The sequence below is a fragment of the Cyclopterus lumpus genome, chromosome 3 (genome assembly GCF_009769545.1).
Source record: "Cyclopterus lumpus isolate fCycLum1 chromosome 3, fCycLum1.pri, whole genome shotgun sequence".
NCBI lineage: Eukaryota > Metazoa > Chordata > Actinopteri > Perciformes > Cyclopteridae > Cyclopterus > Cyclopterus lumpus.
Genome location: NC_046968.1, coordinates 1,556,412 through 1,578,301, shown reverse-complemented (window position 1 = coordinate 1,578,301; position 21,890 = coordinate 1,556,412). Strand labels below are relative to the sequence as shown.

Sequence of the window (21,890 nt, the reverse complement as noted above, 5' to 3'; positions counted from 1 at the left end):
CGGAAATGATAACTGTTTTCACGGAGTAAAGCCACAGAGATAAGCCACGCCCCTCTAATGCGCGAATGAAGCGAATGACGCGAATGTGATTGGTTGAAAATGAGGGGACATCTGATTGGCTACAGATAGGTCTGTTGAAAAAAAACGCATTTGTGAATCCAGCCGACAGGGGAGTCTCAAAAAGCCCACACACACATGTGGAGCAATCCACAAACAAATGCAGTGCGATCCACAAATAAATACATACAAATCCACAAACAAATAGAAGAATCCACATAGAAATGTAGAAATATATTTGTGATTTTTCTTCTACATTTATATAAATCGTAATTTATTTATGTGTACATTGGAAGGTATTTGTAAATCCTTCTGTGTGCATTTGTAAATTAAACATATTTGTGAATTGTTGTGCGCATTTGTGAATCTTTGTGTTTGCATTTGTGAGTCTCTCTGTGTGCATTTGCAATTATTGAGACTGATCTGACCCCATACGTTTCTGTGGGTGCTACTCGGAGTTCGTCTCTGGTCAGCGATCATGTGACCATGTCTGTCTTTAATCCAACACATCCCTCCATGTGTTGGGGAGGAAGAACGAGAACACTGTGGGTGTTTGTTCAGTAAATGTAAAGCTTGTTCCTGAAAGTGACAGAATAGAACATTACCCTCAGTACAGGTGTCGTTCTCCACTCTGTAGGACACGGCACCTGCGTTGTGTCCAGTCATGTCAGACTGGACAGTGCTGGCAGGACGTCGCGGCAACCTTTTCGGCTGCAGGCTGGCTGAACATGCAGGAGGTTCCTGGTTCTCCAACATGCAGTTTTCAGGTCACCTCATGATACATCCGTTTACTGGTGTCTCGGAGCAACTGTCTCATCTCTTGTGGAAGCTGGGACTGTGGATGATCTGAGAGAGCTTTCCAAACGAGTCCATCGAGTCCACAGGTTCTTCTGTTTGTGCTGTGCTCTGCTGCTGGCCAGGTACGTCCATTCCAGGGGGCGAGGCCGGATCCAGGGTGCTGACCCTCGGGAGGAACTGGGCCAGAGCCGGTACGCCCCGGTCTCGACCCTGCAGCCTCTGCCTGTGGTTTCCCAGACTGAGCAGAGCTCCGTGTCTGTCAGAGACGTAGATGTTGTAGCCGTCTGGCAAGATCTGCTCTCTGAACGTGCAGTCGTCTCTGCTGTAGGTGTGCTGGAAGTGATGGGACATGTCCACATATATATTCATGTTCTACACTTCTATTTGAAATTTCACTTGGCTGTGAGGGAATGAGCCTGCAACCCCGGAGGCTTTGTTTTGGAATCATTTTAGCTATGAGAATGTATTTATTTATTTTTTCTATGACTTTCCATGTATCTTCTTATCTGCAGCAGTCAATGTGTTTTCCCTAATGTTCTCTTCTCCTAGCTGCAGACTCCTTGCTCCTGTTTGTTTTCTTTTTGTTTCCTAGTCAGACAATTTGTGAAATAATATGCTGGTGATGACTGTTTTGAGACCTTTTTTTTAAATAACCAATTTATGATGTTTTATTAACTAAACCAAAAACTAAAGGGAGAAATGCATCAAATCCTCATACAACAACAACATCTTAAGAAAAGTTACTTAGTTAGTTGATTTTTCTTGTGTTTTCTTACAAAAGCCAGTAAAACCTGTGCATTTCTGCTCTTTATCATAATAATCTCTTCAAAATAAACGTCCATCTTAGTGAGGTTTAGACAAAGTGGCTCAAGTACGTTTGGGACAAATCAATCAACGTGGCTTTGTCAAGAAATGTGTATGACAGCACATTATATCATGATATTATATTAATGTAGGTATAGCTACGAATGCTGAGAAATGAGGGGTTATTAGGGTCCCATCTCATTTTTGCAGCAGGGCTCCCCAGTAGTTAATTTGGCCATAATCTTGAACTTTTACTTGTTACTTGTTTTTTAAATGATTTATTTCCCTCTATTTGGTCAATCCTGCAATGGCAGATTTTCAGTTTTCTTTACTCTATTGTTTGTTATATTATAATATTAATATGGAACTAGTGAGGAACTTGTATTCACTAGTTATCCATACGTATTAGAAAGTTGCTCACACAGAAATATTTATAATAAGAATTATAATGGCAGTTTCCATTAGGATTTGCATGAATTGTGTTTTTTGATAAAAGGCCTCTTTAAAAAATGTTGCAGCACGTTCTTTGATGCTGTTTACTTTGACCACAGAGAGCGAGTCAGAGGCCAAGGTTGTTGTTGCTGCTGCTGGCTCTTTTCATTCAGCTTTCCCCTTTGCAAACACATCCTGCTGCAGCGCTCTGGACAAAGGTTGATGAACCGCTCGTTTCAATGAATGACTGACTGCCATGCAGCGCTTTCTGAACATGGAATTATGAAAGCAGCAGGAAACCTCAGTTCAACACTTCCTGGAGGAATATGTTCTGGAAGATCCTCAGAAAATTAACTGTACATCAATTTTGGCAAAGCATTTTTTAGCTGCATTTCTACATTTTTTAAATGCTAAATTGACCAAAGATCCCCATTGTTTTACTCTTATTGTTTGTAACATCAGTTCAAAGTGAGCAATAATAAGTACAATTATGAGATTCACTTATCTTTCAGTTATGTTGTATGAGCAGTCTATCTACATATTTATGATCTTAGAGATCAAAACCGACAATGTTAATGGGATAAACTAGAAAAGCCTGAAATGGGATACACATTTGACATATGCACAGAACACACAGTGTCGTGCACAAACACAACAAGTACCTCATCCATTTATTTGGCTCAACAAAGCAACAGATGTGATCAAAGATGACACAACGTATTGTCTCTGGAGAGGAGGTGTGCATTGCTCACAACTCTGTCATAAAGATACAATGTAGCCTTGAATAAAGAACCTATGGAATTCAACCATGTGTACAGATTGTAAAGCAATCTGAGGATAATTTGTGATTCTGGACTATACAAAATACACTGAATTTCTTTAAGGCATTATGTCACAAAACTGAACTCTAATGAAACTATGACAATAGGAATGACGAAGTACCACTAATAATAAGTTAGTTATTAAATATGCTATAATTTATTAAATCCCTTCATAATATATTTCTATATTTGACTTTATGGACTGTATTTATTCATATGATTATTTATTTTATTTTATTTGTTTGATATTGGCTATTATGGTGTTCTGGAATTCCTGCTATATTCATAGATTTGTATTTAATGTGTAAATAAACGTTTTTTATCGTGGGCTATATATGTATTTATATACCAGATCATGTTACCAATTTTTTTAATATCCTAATCAACATCACTCAGCAGTAATTGGATATAAATAACATTTCTCTTGTCAATAAGTAATCCCCTGACACGTGACTTTTCATAAATATAAAAATTCATTATTTTTGGGATTAATGTCTCAACTTAAAACTTATTTCCATATCAATAATAAACCACAGTACAGCAGAGGTGGTCACCATATCCATCCTCACCGATGAGTAGAGTCTTCCATCGCCCTCGATGCAGAGAAACCGTGCGGTTGCTACTCCTCTGATGACAACACAGCCTGGATCCACCGGACTGATCTCCAGCAGGCCTGCAGTTCAAAGGTCATCACAGTGAGAAGCCTCCACACCTCCTCCGCTCATCACTTGTTAGGTCTGTGCTTTAAAATGTCAGACTTACTGTACGGAGTTTGGTGCGCAGAGCCGTGGATGTGTCCATCCTCACTGATCAGTAGGTGTAGGCCCGGCCTGGCGGAGTACAGGTGCGTGAGTCGGACCAACTGGCCCCAGCTGTGGGCGAGGTGGGGGCCCTGGTCCGATAGAGGCATGCAAACAACTCCAACAGCTAAAAACATATTGGCAATGGACAGGGTGACCACGAGCAGCAGCATGATTCTCAAATCCTCTCCTGTCGCTGCTCCCTCCAGTTAGCAAAGTGAAATAAGTTGCTCTCATCCCGACCCAGTCTTTTATATGTGGCCCTTATCAGCAGCAGATAACCCTCTTTCCCAAACCCAGTTCCAAGAAGCAGACCACAACACACCCCTGACCACATCCAACTGAATCATAGCTCTCCATTGGCCATGGCCACATGGGACTGTGACGTGGACTGTCATGCCTATGATCCAGACTGTATTATTCAAAACTCTATCGATTCAATGGGATATTAAATATTGGCAAACATGCTCTCTATAAAATACGACTCACAACATGTTAGCGTCAGGAAACCCTTTTCAATACAGCATACATCCATATATCCTATAACAACTATGTTATTACATTGTAATTACATTGTTACTCTCTATAACCTCCCCCGGGTGAGGAAATGAAGTGGGAGCATGCGTGCGTTCCTAAGTCAGAACACGCTCATTAGAACTGTTTGTTGCCAAGTGGAATGTAGAAGACACTAATGATCTAGTCAAAGTCATAACCATGGATGCAGTTGTCTTTTTTTGTGGACATGCGAGGAAACATACACTTAGACACAGTTTGAATTTAGGTATAAACTCTCAACACTGGACTGGACTCATGGTGGCTTCACCTGCAGCTCCAAGAGGCTCCTCATGGGAGTCATACCTTTTGTAACCTCTGTACCTGTCTATATTACGCTATACACTTTATTATCGGGGGTGTCTGTGTAGACCTATTTGTACTTGTGTACTTTCTACTTCTGCTCAACTACAATTCAAATGGGAATATTGTATCAAACATACAAAAGGGGATAAGCTTATAAAATATGTTTTACTGTTGCAATAACAAGTTGTAGTAGTAGGGAAAGCAAGGTGTTGCTGCATCTCATACACAGGCTGATACAATGTGCTTCATCAAGTCACGATTCAATGTCAGCATAACATGAAATAAACAATGCAGTAGTACTAGGCTAGTTGCAGTAATAGTAATAGTTGAAGTTGTAGTCGGCCGAGTGGTACAAATAATCCTATTATTAGACGTAGTAGTAAAAGTAACAGTAGTTATATTGCTGTAATTTAGGAGCAGCGTGGCAGAGGGAACAGTTCCAGCCTCAGTGAACCTTGGCTCGTGCCTAAAGACTGTGTCTTATATTAATGGTCAAGTTGCATAATTATGTTACATAAAGTGCCACCAAATGTACTCTGTGAAATGGCACGTTTTTTATTTGTGGACAGGGTAAAGTCTACCGATCGGTCTGAATCCAAGCGGAGCTGTGAGACTGGGTCACTGCACACTAACTCACACACTTCTTTCCGCTCTTATCGCGCTCTGGCCTGGGCTTCCGCTCCTCGGCCTTGCATTTACCCACAAGTTAAACTGTAATGGAGAGCAAACATCACAATTCACCACGAGGCTCAGATTTCAAAAGCTTATCTTTTGGTTTTTAGATTTGTAAATTGATCTTGTCTGTGTTTTGGGCACTTTGACAACATATCTTTCCCCATGTGTCTAACATCTCTGCACAGCTTCTGTCACTAGATGGCAGCCTAGAATATGAATGATCTGAATGAGCTAACTTCATTTTTTCTTTTTTTTGAACACAACCAGAACTTTATACAGAACAGAAATGAACAGAAATATAATACATAATACATGTATAATACATAATGCAAAGATCAAAGACGCCCAATGCAGTCCTAAACATAGTCCCAGTCCCACAGCAGGGCCACAGTTGAAAGGCAATTAGTGCAGAAGGAGGAGAGGGGTATGAAATGCCAGGAGGAGAAAAAGAGAAGAAGGACGAGGAGAGAGAAGAGAGGAGATCAGCAGTGATGGTGCAGATCAAGAAGGAGGAAGAGGAAAAAGTAGAAGGAAAATGAAGTGATGAAGAATCATCCATCAGGTGTTGGATTGTACAGCTGTCCCATTAGGATACTTATCAGTGTATTTAAAAAGAATAATAAGTTAGAGAAGCACCTGATTGCTGTTGAGTCAAACAACAACAAACCAACAACATTCTCATCTTTCCATGTTGTGTCCAGGACAGTATCCGGGCAGGTTGTGTTGTGTGATATGATGCTGCTGCGAGACATCAGCCGTTCAACACGTCCCACACACACTCCAGCACTCTGTCACAGTATCTCTTCAGAACAGTGTGTGTGACAAAGTGAACTAAACAGTTGTGGGCCACTTAGACTAACTGTGGGTAACTGCTCAACCTGCATCACTCAAAGTGTTTTTCTTTCTTTTACTGATATTCTCAGAGGCTTTACAGACTAAAAAGTCTGTAAATTCCAGCTGTGTACTTTGTGCTTGACCACTTCACCTCACTCTAACTCTAGGGACCCTTACGAGAAAAAAAAAATAGAAAAGTACACTTTATTGATCCCCATGGGTAACTTCTTCTCTGCATTGTACCCATCCTTAGTTATTAAGGAGCAGTGGGCCGCAGTGAAGTAATAATATTTGGTGTTCTCAACATTTGCCGTTCCTGGAGGTTTCAAACATATGACGCAGTCCGCTAGAAACGATGAACACTCGTTCCCTTAAAAGAGCGTATTTACTTTTCCCCTGAGCTTCGATTTGTGGGGACGTTGTTACAACATGTGCCCACATGCTCTCACATGCACTCACATGCTCTCACATGCATTCACATGCATTCACATGCTCTCACATGCACTCGCATGCGCTTACATGCGCTCACATGCGCTCACATGTGCTCACATGCACTCACATGCGCTCACATGCGCTTACATGCGCTCACATGCGCTCACATGCACTTACATGCGCTCACATGCACTCACATGCACTCACATGCGCTTACATGCGCTCACATGCACTCACATGCGCTCACATGCGCTCACATGCGCTTACATGCGCTCACATGCACTCACATGCTTACATGCGCTCACATGCACTCACATGCGCTTACATGCGCTCACATGCGCTCATATGCACTCACATGCACTCGCATGCGCTTACATGCGCTCACATGCGCTTACATGCGCTCACATGCACTCACATGCGCTTACATGCGCTCACATGCGCTCACATGCCCTCACATGCACTTACATGTGCTCACATGCACTCACATGCGCTTACATGCGCTCACATGCACTCACATGCGCTCACATGCACTCACATGCGCTCACATGCACTCACATGCACTCACATGCACTCACATGCACTCACATGCACTTACATGCGCTCACATGCACTCACATGCACTCACATGCACTCAGATGCGCTCACATGCACTCACATGCGCTCACATGCACTCACATGCGCTCACATGCGCTCACATGCGCTCACATGCGCTCACATGCGCTCACATGCGTTCACATGCGCTTACATGCGCTCACATGCGCTTACATGCGCTCACATGCGCTCACATGCACTCACATGCGCTCACATGTGCTCACATGCGCGCACATGCGCTCACATGCACTCACATGCGCTCACATGCACTCACATGCGCTCACATGCGCTCACATGCACTCACATGCGCTTACATGCGCTCACATGCACTCACATGCTTACATGCGCTCACATGCACTCACATGCGCTCACATGCACTCGCATGCGCTTACATGCGCTTACATGCGCTCACATGCGCTTACATGCGCTCACATGCACTCACATGCACTCACATGTGCTTACATGCGCTTACATGCGCTCACATGCGCTCACATGCGCTCACATGCGCTTAAATGCGCTTACATGCACTCACATGCACTCACATGCGCTCACATGCGCTCACATGCACTCACATGCACTCACATGCGCTCACATGCGCTCACATGCGCTCACATGCACTCACATGCACTCACATGCACTCACATGCGCTCACATACGCTCACATACACTCACATGCGCTCACATGCGCTCACATGCGCTCACATGCACTCACATGCGCTTACATGCGCTCACATGCACTTACATGCACTCACATGCGCTCACATGCGCTCACATGCACTCACATGCACTTACATGCACTCACATGCACTCACATGCTCTTACATGCGTTTACATGCACTCACATGCGCTTACATGCGCTCACATGCGCTCACATGCACTCACATGCGCTTACATGCGCTCACATGCACTTACATGCACTTACATGCACTCACATGCACTCACATGCGCTTACATGCGCTTACATGCACTCACAACTCCTTTACGTTACATAACAAAAGTCAATGTTGACTTGTGCTGTCACATGGGACACAAACATACCGTCTCCTGGGTGAAAGTCCTGTGTTTGTTTGACCCATTCATTACTCACTTCCTCTTTAACTACGTCACCTGACTTCTTTAGAGGCAGCGCTTCACGTCCAGACTCCTGTAGGAACTACGTCACCTGACTTCCTTAGAGGCAGCGCTTCACGTCCAGACTCCTGTAGGAACTACGTCACCTGACTTCTTTAGAGGCAGCGCTTCACGTCCAGACTCCTGTAGGAACTACGTCACCTGACTTCCTTAGAGGCAGCGCTTCACATCCAGACTTGTGGCATGAATCTACAAATATACACAGAACAAACATGCATAATACATCCTAACATACCGTTAGTGAGACATTCTTTCCATAACAAAATGTCAACGTTTCAAGAATCTAATGAGTATCAAGAGTATTATATAAAGTTATGAATGTCTTGCATACAGGCGTGTGCAGTGATATCTTATTAAGACGCAGTTACAGCACACATGTTTGTGGAGGTTTGTTTACTGGTCACAGGCTGATGAAATGAGTCGACCGGGTTGACCTGCTGACATTTAAGAGGCATGGCTGCTTTGCAATGGTGATGATGCTGTTTCAGTCACAGCTGACCTGAGATCTGTTTTTGCTGAGCTTGACATTATGATGTCAGGCTACCAAAGCAACCGCTATGGGGTCGGACACACCGACCCCATAGAAATGTGAAAACAAATAAATCAAAATATAAATTGTATAAAAACAAGATTGTAATGCAACGATTACCAAGTGAACTACAACTACTGATATTTTAGGCTGTACTGTGAAGGCAAGGCAACACGGAGACCCGTATATACCCGTTTGTATGGTCAGTGTAATCCACTCAAAATAATCCATGACCAGAGTGGGTCAATTTCCAGTGTGGTATTAATAAATGTTCTCCAACAGAGGGCAGTGGTGACGGCTTCACAGAAAATGCTGCACTGCGAGGGTCTCGGCAATAGTGAGGCTGACTTTCTGATTCTTAATTAATGCTATTATTTATACCTGCCATTTTCCTTCTTTGACCAAGTTCTTTTGTCTAAAAATGAACTTATTAATGTTAAAATACCAAACTAAGCAGGTTCCAGACCTGTGGGCGTTCCAAGCTGTGGCCAGTGTGCATGCTGAGGAAGGATATTTGCAATCAAACATTATCCTGAATATTTCTGTGACCAGTTAAGTCATGATCACTTTCCAAGACACCACAGAGAAACGGTGCTGTTAAGACAATATCTTTACCCTTACCTTACTTTGAGAAATGCTATTTTCAATTTAAATTAAAGGAGACTTATTATGCTCATTTCCAGGTTCATACTGTTGTTGTTTTAGGTGTCTGCTAGAACATGTTTTATGTTCAATAAACTCATGACTGAATATACCTGTATTCACCAGGTCTGTTACACCACTGTCTGGACATCCTGAAGGCTCATTCAACAGCACAGTCTGCACACGGGCTGTGTGGATTTCACCACGATTGAGCTTTTCCATACTTTCACAGTATTCATACAGACCTGCTTCATAATGAAAAATGACATGCAAATCTAACGTTTTATAATAAGGGACCTCAAACAAAAGAAGTCACATTACATTACACTTCATTTAGCTGACCTGCGTCCTACACCGTAGAACAGCTCAGGGTTAAGGGTCACATCGAGCCACCGTTCTCAAATGTTCAGTGAAATACAGTGTTGTTTCAATCGGGAGCTGTAGTCAAAGAATACTTCATTTTATTTATTGTTTGATGACATCCAGATGTGTCAATCCCTGCCTGAGCCGGCTGAATGGCGTCACACTTTGTCAGAGTGGGGAAATGCACATTTCTTGATGTTAGCTGAGAGAGCGAGATAAGCAGCAGCAGGTGTCCTATCAAGTGCTGCAGCGCACCATCCGCTCGGCCGACAGGGTTATTGGCTGCAATCTGCCATCCCTCCAGGTCCTGTTCACTTCTAGGTCACTGAAGCGGGTCAGAAAGATTGTCACTGACCCCTCCCACCCTGGACACAACCTGTTCGAGTCCCTCCCCCTGGTAGGAGGCTGCTGTCCATCAGGACAAAGACCTCCCGCCACACCAAAAGTTTGTTCCCGTGGGCAGTCGGGCTCATCAATGGAGCCCGGGTCCCCCACTGACTGACTGTCAACCCCAGGACTACCTCCTCTTCTTCCTCCTTCCTCTCTCCTTCCTCCTCTTCCTCCTCCTGCTCCTTCCTCCTCAGGCTCCTCTCTCCTCCTTCTTCTTCCCTCCTCAGGCTCCTCTCTCCTCCTTCTTCCTCCTTCTCCTCCTCCCCCTCCTTCTTCCTCCTCCTCCTCCTCCTTCTGCTCCTCCTCCTTCTTCCTCCTCTTCCTCCTCCTCTCTCCTCCTTCTCCCTCCTCCTCCTTGCTCAAGGACACATCGACTAGGGCAGGGATTGAACCACCAACCCCCTGACTGAAAGACGGACCTGCTAACCACTGACCCACAACACACATGTCACTTGAAACACACACCTAAACACTTTAACGTTATTTGTTGTCTGAGCACTTTATCTTACACTTAAGTTAACACACACATTGCCCTGTTGCTGTCGCGTTGATTGTTGTTTGTCATGTCTAATGTTGCTCCTTCCGCCAAAAGAAATTCCTCGTTTGTGTAAACATTCCTGTCAATAAACGGTTTCTGATTCTGATTCTGATCAGGACATTTGAATGCTCCCAGTAAGCACCTGATTTGCCTCTGGACCCTCCAGGAACCAGCCAGCTCCTCCAACACTATTTGGTTCTTGTTTGCTTTACTAACTGATGGATACATAACGCTGTCAATACTGGAGACTTGGATACACACTAAGTGTGTGTGCGTCGGGGGGCTGTGTGTGTGTGTGCATACCCGTCGACTCACAGGCGTTCTTAACGTTCTCTCCTCACATGGAAGACTGGAGCATTTCACCCCTCAGGCGTGGGTTTGGTATGACGTGCAGGAAGGAGGATGCAGGAGGCCGGGCTCGACCTTTAGTCTGGTTTACGGTCTCTAACCAGCTTTGGATGAGCAGAAAGTCATTCTTTAAGGCTGTGACCGGCCTGTTTAGCCTTGGCTGCAGCTGATTGGAGGTACAGAAATACATTCAGTGGCACTTGAATGGTACTTACTTATGTTATTACTTATGGTATTACTTATGGTATTACTTATGGTGTTTTTGTAGTTTGGCTTTTGTAATGTAATGGAGAAGCAATTTAATTAAATTTACTTTATATTGTATAGACCAAAATCACAAATTACAATCTGTACACATACGACATCCCTGTCCCAGGAGGGGGGGGGGGGGGGGGGGGGGGGCATCAGCAGGGCCACGGGGGCAGGAGGCATCGCGAAAGAGGCCAGACCAATGATGCTAGAGACAGGAGGCACAAAGGAGGCGGGGCCATTGGGGACACCTGTCCTGTTGTGGGACCACATTGCCACAGACTCACCATCAAAGTGAATTGAAGACAAATAAAGAAAAGATCTTAGCTGATGTTAGAATCATGAGCCTTACATCATGGAATCCTTCTATAGGTATTTAATGAAGGGTTGTTTCTATTGATTACCAAATACTAATCCTGTGATAATGAAGAGCACTTTTTATTTTTGATGGTGACAAGTTCTATATTTTGGATCTCAACATAATTCCTTTTTTATTGCAAGAAAACCTGCAAGATTGTGATTTATGTCATATAAAGGCCGTAAGGCTGTAAACGTCTTGTGTCTTAACCTCTTCTTGTCTGACCAGCCTCTTGAAACCAGTTTGTTCCTTAAGTTCCCTTAAAGTAACTTTAAAGGAGTAGTTCAGCAATTTAGTATTGCACTGCCATAAATGTCGTCAGACGTCAACACCAACAACACCACAGAGATGGGGCAGGAGATCCAGAACGTCACAGGCTACAACAGTAAGAGCGCCCCCATCATGTGGGAGGCCACGTTTCCAGGTGAGCTGAACACCTTTTCCGCTCACTTTGATCTCCTCAACAAAGAGTCAGCGGTCAAGTCTGCCCCGCCTCCAGAGGACCGGCCACTGTCAGTATCCTCAGAGGGAGTGAGGAAACCCTGATGAGAGTAAATATGAGTTGCTGGGCCTGATAACGTCCCTGGTCTTATACTAACAACATGTGCCAAGCAGCTTACTGATGTCATCACTGATATGTTCAACATGGCTCTGTCGCAGGAGAGAGTTCCCACCTGCTTCAAGACACCATCATTTCTGGACCTAAAAGGTCTGCAGTGTCCAGAGTAAATGACTTATGAAAAGCTTCCCAGCCAGCCTGGACCCTCACCAGCAGGCATGTAGAGCCTGCACATCCAAAGAGGGGGCAGCCATATATGACTTTCTGGCTAAGGACTATTGATTATTTTGAGCATGGATGATGTCAGTAATTTCCTCTAATTCTCTAAAATCTATTATCCCTGTTTTTAATTTACCCTTAAAATCAACCCTCAAAAAGTGATTAAAAAAAATATCTCTTCAATATTAGCAATCAAGACTATTTGTTGCAATTTCCCTCTACATTGTGATGCTCTGTAAAGCGCTGAAGGACAATCAGACCGTTGTCTTGGGACCACTTGGTGTCCAAATGCATGCCAAGGTACAATGAGCGCTGGTGTGTTCTGGGTAAACACCAGCTGACAGACGTTCAAATGAACCAGACCAAGTCACAGAGAAGGGCACACGTGGAAGATGTAGTTTAAGGTTTTTGAACAGCTCACATAGAGCACTGTGTGGGAAGTGGGAGCGCCGAGCCAAAGCCGGTTGGCTCTGATGGCTTTTGTCTTAGATCTCCAAAGACTGTCGGGGAGTGGACAATCCGGGCAAGCAGGACATAAAGAAACGTTAAAGTACATGTTGATATTTAGTCATGTGACTCATTAGTGTTGTTGGTCACATGAGTTGAGTCAAGAAACACTGGTTTCACTTCTTACTCCTTCAAGTCTTAGTGAGTGAAGTTAACTTAGTCAGCTTAACCTTTCACAAACATCATGAAGTGGTTTTATTTTTCAAACTTATGTTCCTGTGAAGGCAGAAGTTGGCTTTGAAAAGACTAATCATTTCTAGATTGTATATTGATGATAAGAGTACGTAGAAGGGTATAGCTGCTAGCTTAGGGAGCACTGACTGTTGTATTATTTATGACCCAGAGCATGTGGCTTAATACAATTCAAGGATGCCAGTTGTTGTAAAAGTTGAAATGCCCTCAGAGACAAACTGTAACTATAAAAAAGAAAAGCTGTGGACTTTCAGTTCATAATGTGACTGAAATGTGAGTTCAAACAAATTGAAGGTGAGGACGGAGTGTCGTAGTCAGAGCTGAGCTCCACGTAGAACATAGAACATAGAACATAGAACCACATGCTGGAGGGTGTTGCGGCCCAATGCCAGCTAGCACATCTGTAATTGAAGCAACGTTATTCGTACCACCTAGTTTGCATTATATAATGAATACACTTTTTGACACAAATACCGTTTAATAGAAAAATAACGGTGAGATAAAGTTCATCTTAGTACAAAAACACAGATAACGACACACCTTACATTTACGGGATCATGATTTTATTATCAACTCGCCTTAAGTTGGACCATAGCCATGTGCACAGCACATACAGTGTGACATGTTATGAGGCCCTGTATAAAACTACAGGACAACTGATAACAACAGTTGATACTAAATTGTCATAAGACCACAGGACTCAGAATTATAGATAGTACAGTATCATATCACCACTTCACAAGAGAAAGTCCTTTCCCTGAACACACATGTCCAGGCAGCAGAGTTAGAAAGAAGTTTACAGTTCAGAATACAATACGTCAGTGGAGTGTGTTAACAGACACACTCGCTGACACACACCTGATTTCACTGCAAAATGGCCAGATCACGTAAATGATAGGACATAAACATGTTCTTACTACATCCAGCCGTTCATATTGCTTCTTCTGTCCAGGTTTGTTTCCCAGATCGTTGCTTTCATCAAGGAAAGTACTCTGGATAATCCTCATCACGTCCTCACTTCCTCTTCAGTATAAAGTAGTGCTGTTTGTTGTGTGGGTCATCCATAGTGACAGGGACCCAGGATGGATGTCTCCAACCCTTCAGACAAACACAACCATTCCAAGAGGGAGGGGAGAGAACCTTTCTTGTAATTTGGGTGAATTAACTCTGACTTGGGAGGATATTTGGGAATATGGGGTTATGTTGGGCAGTGTAATAACACCAAGGAGTGTGTTTGTGATCAGTGTACAGCAGCCTTTCTGGAGGAGGCCACATGGCCTGCGAGTGGACCGTCTGAGCAGAACGGTGGACTTTAAGAACTACTTTGGTCTCGCTTGGACTGGAGCTGAATAACCAAATGAGCAGCCGAGCAGAGGACTGGTCCTGGGTCAGTGCAGAGGGCAGAAAGGCCTTGTACTGTAAGCACCATGGCCACCATGCAAAGCAGTGATACCGGAGAGCACTGAGCACAGCTGTGAGCACCTGGCCCACCAGGACACCTGCATGCATCACTGCTGACCAGGAGATTCGAACAGACCCGCTGTAACAAGACGAGCACACGGTGACTCATTCTCACAATGTGACATGTATCTCCTGCTTGGCCTGGACCTCCACACCATGCTGGTTTGCAGGAATCGCAGCCTCAAGGCACCAGAGACAGTTTGCATGATATTTGCTTGAGCTATTTGCAACTTAGTAGCTAGCGTGTGCGTTGACGTGGCAGGCCTCCAGTGCATCATGGCTCCCAGTGAAGACTCGCTCCTCAACAGAGAAAACAGTACAATCTGGCTACAACATAGGCTTTCTTTTGTGGAATGTGGAAGCCGAGGTTTCAAACCTCTTAGATTAAAGACTGAATTAAAAAACAGGAGAGCATAGTACAGAATAAAAAACTGGAAACCTGTCAATCTTTGGACATGGTTTGTTGATGACTTGTGGATTTATTCATCAATTGCACAGTTCCCGCCTCCAGACAGAAACTTCCACCCAGCCCTGTTGGTTTAAAACTGTCCTCCCCCCGAAAGGAATACCAGCACCTTCAGTTACTTCGAGGTTATATTTACAAAATATATAAAGAAAAATATAGTGTTACTGGCCCGAGCATATAGTACAGTCCTACAGCTGTCTGTAAATATTTCTCCCATGATTATCCTTTCTAAAAGTAAATTGCAGGGTAAAGATAGCCGGAACGTGACGAGGCGCAACTAGGACAACATGGCCACCAGAGCTGAGACAGATGGAGAGCAGGGGCCTGACATGTGTACAGTAATGCTGTCGGGAGATAAAGCAATGCTTGGAAAGGGCCTTTAGTGGAAGAGGATGAACAGGGGGGAACCGGTTGTACTGGAACTGGGCCAAGCTTTGTATGCTCAACAAAATGAGCTTATTTTATCCTGAGTGTGTTGTTGTTCATCACTGCATGAGGAAATGACTGGAAAGGAAATGCACTTGGTAAATGACACTGATGTATAGCCTGAGAAAACTGACGGAACACCGTGCTTCAAGATACTGAGATTATTAAAGAAATCTGTTGACAGTTTGAGAATTATATTAAAATGACAGCGGCAAAAGTTAAAAGTGTATTGGACTGAGTTAGGAGTGTTTTATTGCTTATGAATTCAACTTTGAAGACTACTATGTCTTCTTTCAAGAGATACATAGTGTCCCTTCCAGTGAAGGCAAAGACGATGAGGGCATTGACCGTATCTAAGGAGGCAGCATCAGGCTGAATATCCCCAGGCCCAGCAGGCAGACGTCCAGAAGCTACCTGGCAACCAGACATAACTTGACGTAGAGAATAATCCTATTCCACCGTCGGGGCTACAGTTTCTCATTGCATTGCAGCACTTTGACCTTGCCTTTAAATGCCCAAATTCCACACTTACAGAATGTCAAAGAGGATGCCGCTCTCTGTCTGCATCGTATAGGTCTGACTGGGATTGACAGCAGAAAAGTTCAGAGTTCACCCCCCCACCCCTGGCAGGGCTATAAACAGACCCGTGGAGGTTGTGGGGGTTCTTCGTCTCCCTCCTTTCCCCAGCAGTAAGATGATACTGGTTCAATTAGGCTCCAGTGCCACACAAAGGAGCTGGAGACACTCGTGCCTCGTTGATTTTTTAGTCTCATTTTTTTAGGCTCAAAAAGGTCCTGTTTTGTTGAAAATAATATTTAAAAAACAAACAGCCATAAATGTGCACTGTTGCATATGTTCCCATCAGTGCAAACTTAAAAAACAACATCTGTAGACAGGAATCCATGTAGCAGCAAATATCAGATAAATTAGAAAATGAAAACATAAATAACGCGCTCCCCCCAACGGTGACGAGACATAACCCTCCTTAAAAAATATATACAAAGCTAAAGAAATATGATACACTTGCATAAGTGAAAGTGCATCATGGTTTGGAATCCCCCCTCTGTCTCCATATTGAGGTGAAGTCTATTTATGAAGCCACTAGATTCTTGGCAAGAAATGTGTCACCGTCATGGCGGGCGACACTCGGTTTCCTCTTTTTGTTTTGCCGTTCTTACTCAGGCCGATGTACATCCTCGGGTACGCCAGCGACTCGTAGGCGTTGTAGTTGTTGGCGAGGAGCTTCTCTCTGAACTTACACTCGTTGTTGTAGTGCAACTGAAAGAGAAAAGAGGGAGACACTGTGAGGACTATTGTTTAAAGACCGAGACAAAACAAAGATTCTGGGTCGTGTGTGTGTGTGTGTGTGTGTGTGTGTGTGGGGGGGGGGGGGGTCTTCAAGTCTGTATTGTTCTTTGTGATTACTATCAAACAATTGCTTTATTTCTGACCACAAAACTATTGTACAGTAGTTGTTTCAGTCAATTCAATTCAATTCAGTTTATTTTGTATAGCCCAAAATCCCAAAATACAAATGATCCTCAGAGGGCTTTACAATCTGTACGACATCCCTGTGCCAGGACCTCACATCGGATCAGGAACAACTCCCAAGAAATAGAAATAAGAGTCAGAGATTTAGACAAAAGGTTTGATTGTGAAATGATGAATGATGTGAATGAGGCAGAACTCAGGACACCATGCTCTGACTGCACTACGCTCCCTCAGGAAGAGGAATAATAGCATGTGATCTGGCATCATGACATTGTTTCCAATGTAATTGAGTTATTAACTTATTTTAGACTGTATTCTTTAAAAGTGAAGCATTTAATACCGAGAAACAAGGGCAGCATTTCACCTCTACTATTGTGTCCATACAATCTAAATGTACAGTTATTAAAAAAGAAAACTCCTAAGTGAGCTTTCCCTTCAGGTTGAGCTCACTGCAGGTGGAAGCTCCGTCTGTTTAATGGGGAGGACGAGGTGGGGTGGAGGTTGTTTTCTCTACTTTGGATTTAATCCAATAAACAAGCGCACCCTGGATGTATGATTGACAGCTCTACTTCTTGGTCCTCTCCTGTTGGACCCACTGTTGCATGTTGAGGATCAGGTGGTACTACTAGCTCTGGTAACGCTCATTCCACTAGATATCTCTGGCCGGTTCTTACACATTGCACCTTTAAAGAACCAGGAAGTGCTGTGTGTCCACACATTGGTGCTCAGAGGTGGATTGAGTCTTCCTCAATAGCTCAACTAGCATCAACTAGATGGATTCAATTCTCAACTTAATTGTGCTTCAACCATCTGCAGCACAGCCCAGCTGGAACGTCTTTCATCCATCGTTGTGGACCAACCACACAACACACTTAAATGCTGCTTCTTCTTCACATACATGAAGCAATGTGTGTGTTTCAGAGTTAGAAGTATTCATGCAGTTTAGAGTTCATTTTACAGTTAAATATCGGATAGTCTTTGATTTTGATGTTATTGGCATATTCATTTTTGTCATTTGAGATATATTGTGTTATTTTGGTAAACATCTTCTCAATTTAGCATTTTGAGTGTGCGGTCACTCTTTAATATGTTAGCAAGCTAATGCAACTGTTGTCCATTGCACACTAGCAACAGCTGGGTATAAATATGTGGTATTAACTCCTCTGCATGTAGAACGGGTCTCTGTGGTGCAACTGGTTTCATTCTAATTGCATTACTTATTAATGCAGAGATGTGAAAATGACCAATTAAATAACTTTGTTAGAACATAGCTAAGTTTAAGAAGACGTGGTGCAACCGGCTCCTGAGCTCCAGCTGGTCACTGTTCCACATTTGAGTTTCAACGTTTGAAAGCTAACATCGATGACGATATGCACTTTGCGGGACATAAACCGATACATAATGTGTACACTCACAGATCCGTACAGCTTTCCGCGCCCGTTCATGGCCACGAAGAGTTTACTGCGAAGGCCCATCAGAGTCACCACTCCTCTCTCCACCGGAGAGATCTGCAGAAGACCTTCAGGGAAAAGCAGTCGCACACACTGAAACATACTGGTTCGATGGAGAGAACCAAACACTGGAGACACTGGCATCATGTGTGTGGAACAGAAGAGGAGCTGGGTACACAGGAGCTCATCAGAAAGCTACAGCAACCACGTTCTATCGGAGAGTCACGCTGTAAATGCTGGTGAGCACTTCAATTCAACGTCTTCACAGGTGATCCAGTGTGCTATTTGATGAATTCCTTTTGGTTTCCACCTTATGGGGGTTGGCACGGTGAGGCACGGTGAGCCTGAGCGCATTCATACACAAATTCAGCTGCTGTCAGTCAAAGTGAAAAAGTATGGACTGTCTGAAGTAGTGTCATGAAATCCTAATGAAAAGTGTATGCTTAACTAAGGTATTCGATCCTAGTCCCTAAACGGGGGTTGAACCTTATTAAAGATCTCCAAATATGTTATAACAACTCATGTTGTTTGATATGAAATGATAATTCAGAAGTCCCAAAAAGACCAATAATTCCTCTAAGCTTTGGTTGCTAACATGTAACGACTGACCAAATAACAATATCTTGTTAGGCATCCGTCATTATTGTATTCTTTTGTAAGTCTGCGGAGGTCAATGGTAATAAATGCAGAGATATGTGAAGGCTTGCCTTGACAAGCCGCGGTGTCTCCTTTGTTCCTGCTAACATTTTAAAATGCTTTACACTGGCTGGAATTCCTCGCAGAGATTTTCTGTAATGTATCTCCCTGAATCTGTGTGCCTTGTCTCAAAATAGTTCAGAGGCAGCACAAAAAGCCCAGCATGCTTTAGGTTCCCCGAGGCAGCCTCTCCAACATGACCAGCCTTCACAAACATGGGATGACGGGGATTGGACATGATAGGGAATTTGTCTTGTTGTTATTCTACGTGTCTGCAAATGTGAGGCAGGGTATGACTGTGCTGGAGGCCGGGGTTAATCTGTCTTAACAGATGGGTCTATGCGCTGGGTCCTAACTTTAGGTGCTGGCTGCTGGTCTGGATCCCAGCGAGCTCCAGTTACACACAAAGCGGAGGGCACCAGCACACTACACACTAGGAAGGAGTCCAGATGTTGGGATCACTAGTGTGTCATCTGTAAACTGGTCTCTGGCCCAGAGGGAACGTCCTGTTGAGTCAGTCACTGACAACATGCTCTCAATGATATCTTTAGTCATTGAGGTTATTTCCTTACAGTGTGTTCAACTTTAACTTTGCTCTGGTTGTTCCTGTCGTTAAGAAACAAGACTGTAAGAAGCTGAGTTAGAATGAAAGGGTCGAACGTGAGAACATGAATAATCAGCTGCATACCGTCTATCTAATGAATACATAATACCATAACTTACTGTCAAGATGTTCATTGTGTACTCCCGTTATTCTACCGTCCGGCAACACCTGAATGTGAAAGCCGATCCCCACGTTGCAATAGAGGCGCCGCAACCTTTTGATGCCCAGGAGATAGTCGCCGTCCCGGTTGATCTCCTCCCTCTTCTCCCCTGGGATCCGCGCCAGCGACCGGGAGTAGAGGGCCTCCCAGCGGTCCTCCGTGCCGTTCAAGCCGGGGGCGCATCCAGCCAGTCCGGTGACCAGGCCCAGTACCAGGAGCGTCCGCAGGGCCGCCAGAGAGCCCATTGCGGGTCTGGCTCTGAAAGCAGCCTCCCGGCGTGTGCCTTCCCGATGAAGCGAGGACAAGAAGCCGCAGCAGCGTGTCATCCCAGACCGAGCGGCGCACTGCTCAGCGCCGTGCAGCCATGGATCTGCGCACCGTGCAGCCATGCCGCTATATTTATACCGGCAGACACGTTGCATCACAGCTGCTGGAGGCCATATTCAAATCAAATAACTGCGCTCTTATCTCAGAGAGAAGTCGGGGTTTGTAGAAAACACATGAATGAAGGCGTTATTATGATAAAAAAAAAAAACTTCTTTGTGTGAGGCTTTCATTATCAGCAGCAGCATATCATAATTTATGTATGGGAGGATGTAAAATAGGAAACGGTCAAGTTAACAGACCGTGGTGTCGAGACAGGAGACAGTTCTATAAATGAACAATAACAGGAAAACACAGGTCCAATTCACCGAATGAACCAGCCGGACTTCAGCCTGCTGTCCCGGGACAATGGAGACTAAAGAGGGCTAGAGTGGCCACAACGAGTTAGGACGTGACAACGGAATTAAAGTCAAGTTTGGGAACTGTAATACAATAGAGCCGTATCCTTTTTGTAATTTAATAATAATATAAACCTGTATGACGAGAATATATATGCATATATGCATATATATATATATATATATATATATTTAGATGCATATATATATAGATGTATGTATTCTTTTTTGTGTGAATTTGATTCTATACACATCCTGAAGTGTGTCTTGTTTGTGTATTCTTATTATTTGATTCTCCTGTCTCTCTTCATACTAAATAGCTGCTCTGCCTGTTGATGGCCAACGCAGGGAAACGATTGCACACGGCACCGTAGGACTTTGGTAGGCCTACGTCAAAGTAAGTAGCAATTTGGTGCAATATTGTATTAAATACAACAAGACTCCAATTCTTCTCTGAAGTTAGATTCATGTTAAATATTTTTTTTGTTTTAATTATATGAACTATCTGTTGTCATGGCAGCATGTCTTTGATGTGTCACCCTTGACAGTCATTCAGATGCACTGGTGCATTGCTTTTGATGTCCATTGAGATAAACCAAACTAAATGGCATACCCTCCTTTATTTCACCATTTCATCACTGCTATTGTCCCAGCTTAAATATATGTTGAGTAGTATTTACCCTCTCTGTCGAGTGTCCTATTGTTTATCCCGATGTTCGAGCGCTGAAGGCCAGAGACAGGCCCCTTTGATCTCTGGGGTGGCTCCGTCCTGCTCCTCATTGACCACGCATGACACGTTTTCTCACGTTCACATTCGGGTGATCCTCAATGTACGACAACATTGTTTCTTTGTGTGCTGCAAAATGCTCCATGCTCCATGATTGCAGTCGGATCTTAGAGACAATCCTGTGGTGTTGAGGCGCCTGGTTGATAAATACCAAGCCCCAAAAAATACCAACCAACTAACGGGGCCTAGTCTGGTGGACCAAAGCACCCTCTGGATGCATGGACCAAAATAATGCCTCTAGTCCATTAAAACCTCCTGGATGGCCAACAAGGACCTGGAAAAGGACCTCAAGGAACATGTATTGACTGCCATACCTCCAGGAAAACTGATGGACTCCTGGATCTTCAGAACAGCGTATTGACCACTACTGGAAGCAAAGATAATGTATGGGCCGCTAGACCCCTGGTCCTGATGGACTTCTGAGCTCCACAGTAGCAGCGTGAGTACTGGATCACCTCACTTGCTGGAAATAAGATGACTTGCATGCCATCACACCATG

General features: G+C 43.9%; 2 protein-coding genes across 2 annotated transcripts; both read right to left on the bottom strand.

The window, feature by feature from the left end:
* Positions 1-862: 862 nt before the first annotated feature.
* fgf19 (fibroblast growth factor 19) lies at positions 863-6,375 on the bottom strand. The gene is made up of 3 exons (XM_034558404.1): positions 3,675-6,375; positions 3,482-3,585; positions 863-1,188 (listed from the first exon to the last, which is right to left on the bottom strand). The coding sequence occupies exons 1-3, from the start codon at positions 3,883-3,885 to the stop codon at positions 871-873; spliced, it is 633 nt and encodes a 210-aa protein (XP_034414295.1). The 5' UTR covers positions 3,886-6,375; the 3' UTR covers positions 863-870.
* Positions 6,376-15,119: 8,744 nt separating this feature from the next.
* fgf4 (fibroblast growth factor 4) lies at positions 15,120-20,142 on the bottom strand. The gene is made up of 3 exons (XM_034527416.1): positions 19,842-20,142; positions 18,387-18,490; positions 15,120-16,758 (listed from the first exon to the last, which is right to left on the bottom strand). The coding sequence occupies exons 1-3, from the start codon at positions 20,125-20,127 to the stop codon at positions 16,582-16,584; spliced, it is 567 nt and encodes a 188-aa protein (XP_034383307.1). The 5' UTR covers positions 20,128-20,142; the 3' UTR covers positions 15,120-16,581.
* Positions 20,143-21,890: the final 1,748 nt, after the last annotated feature.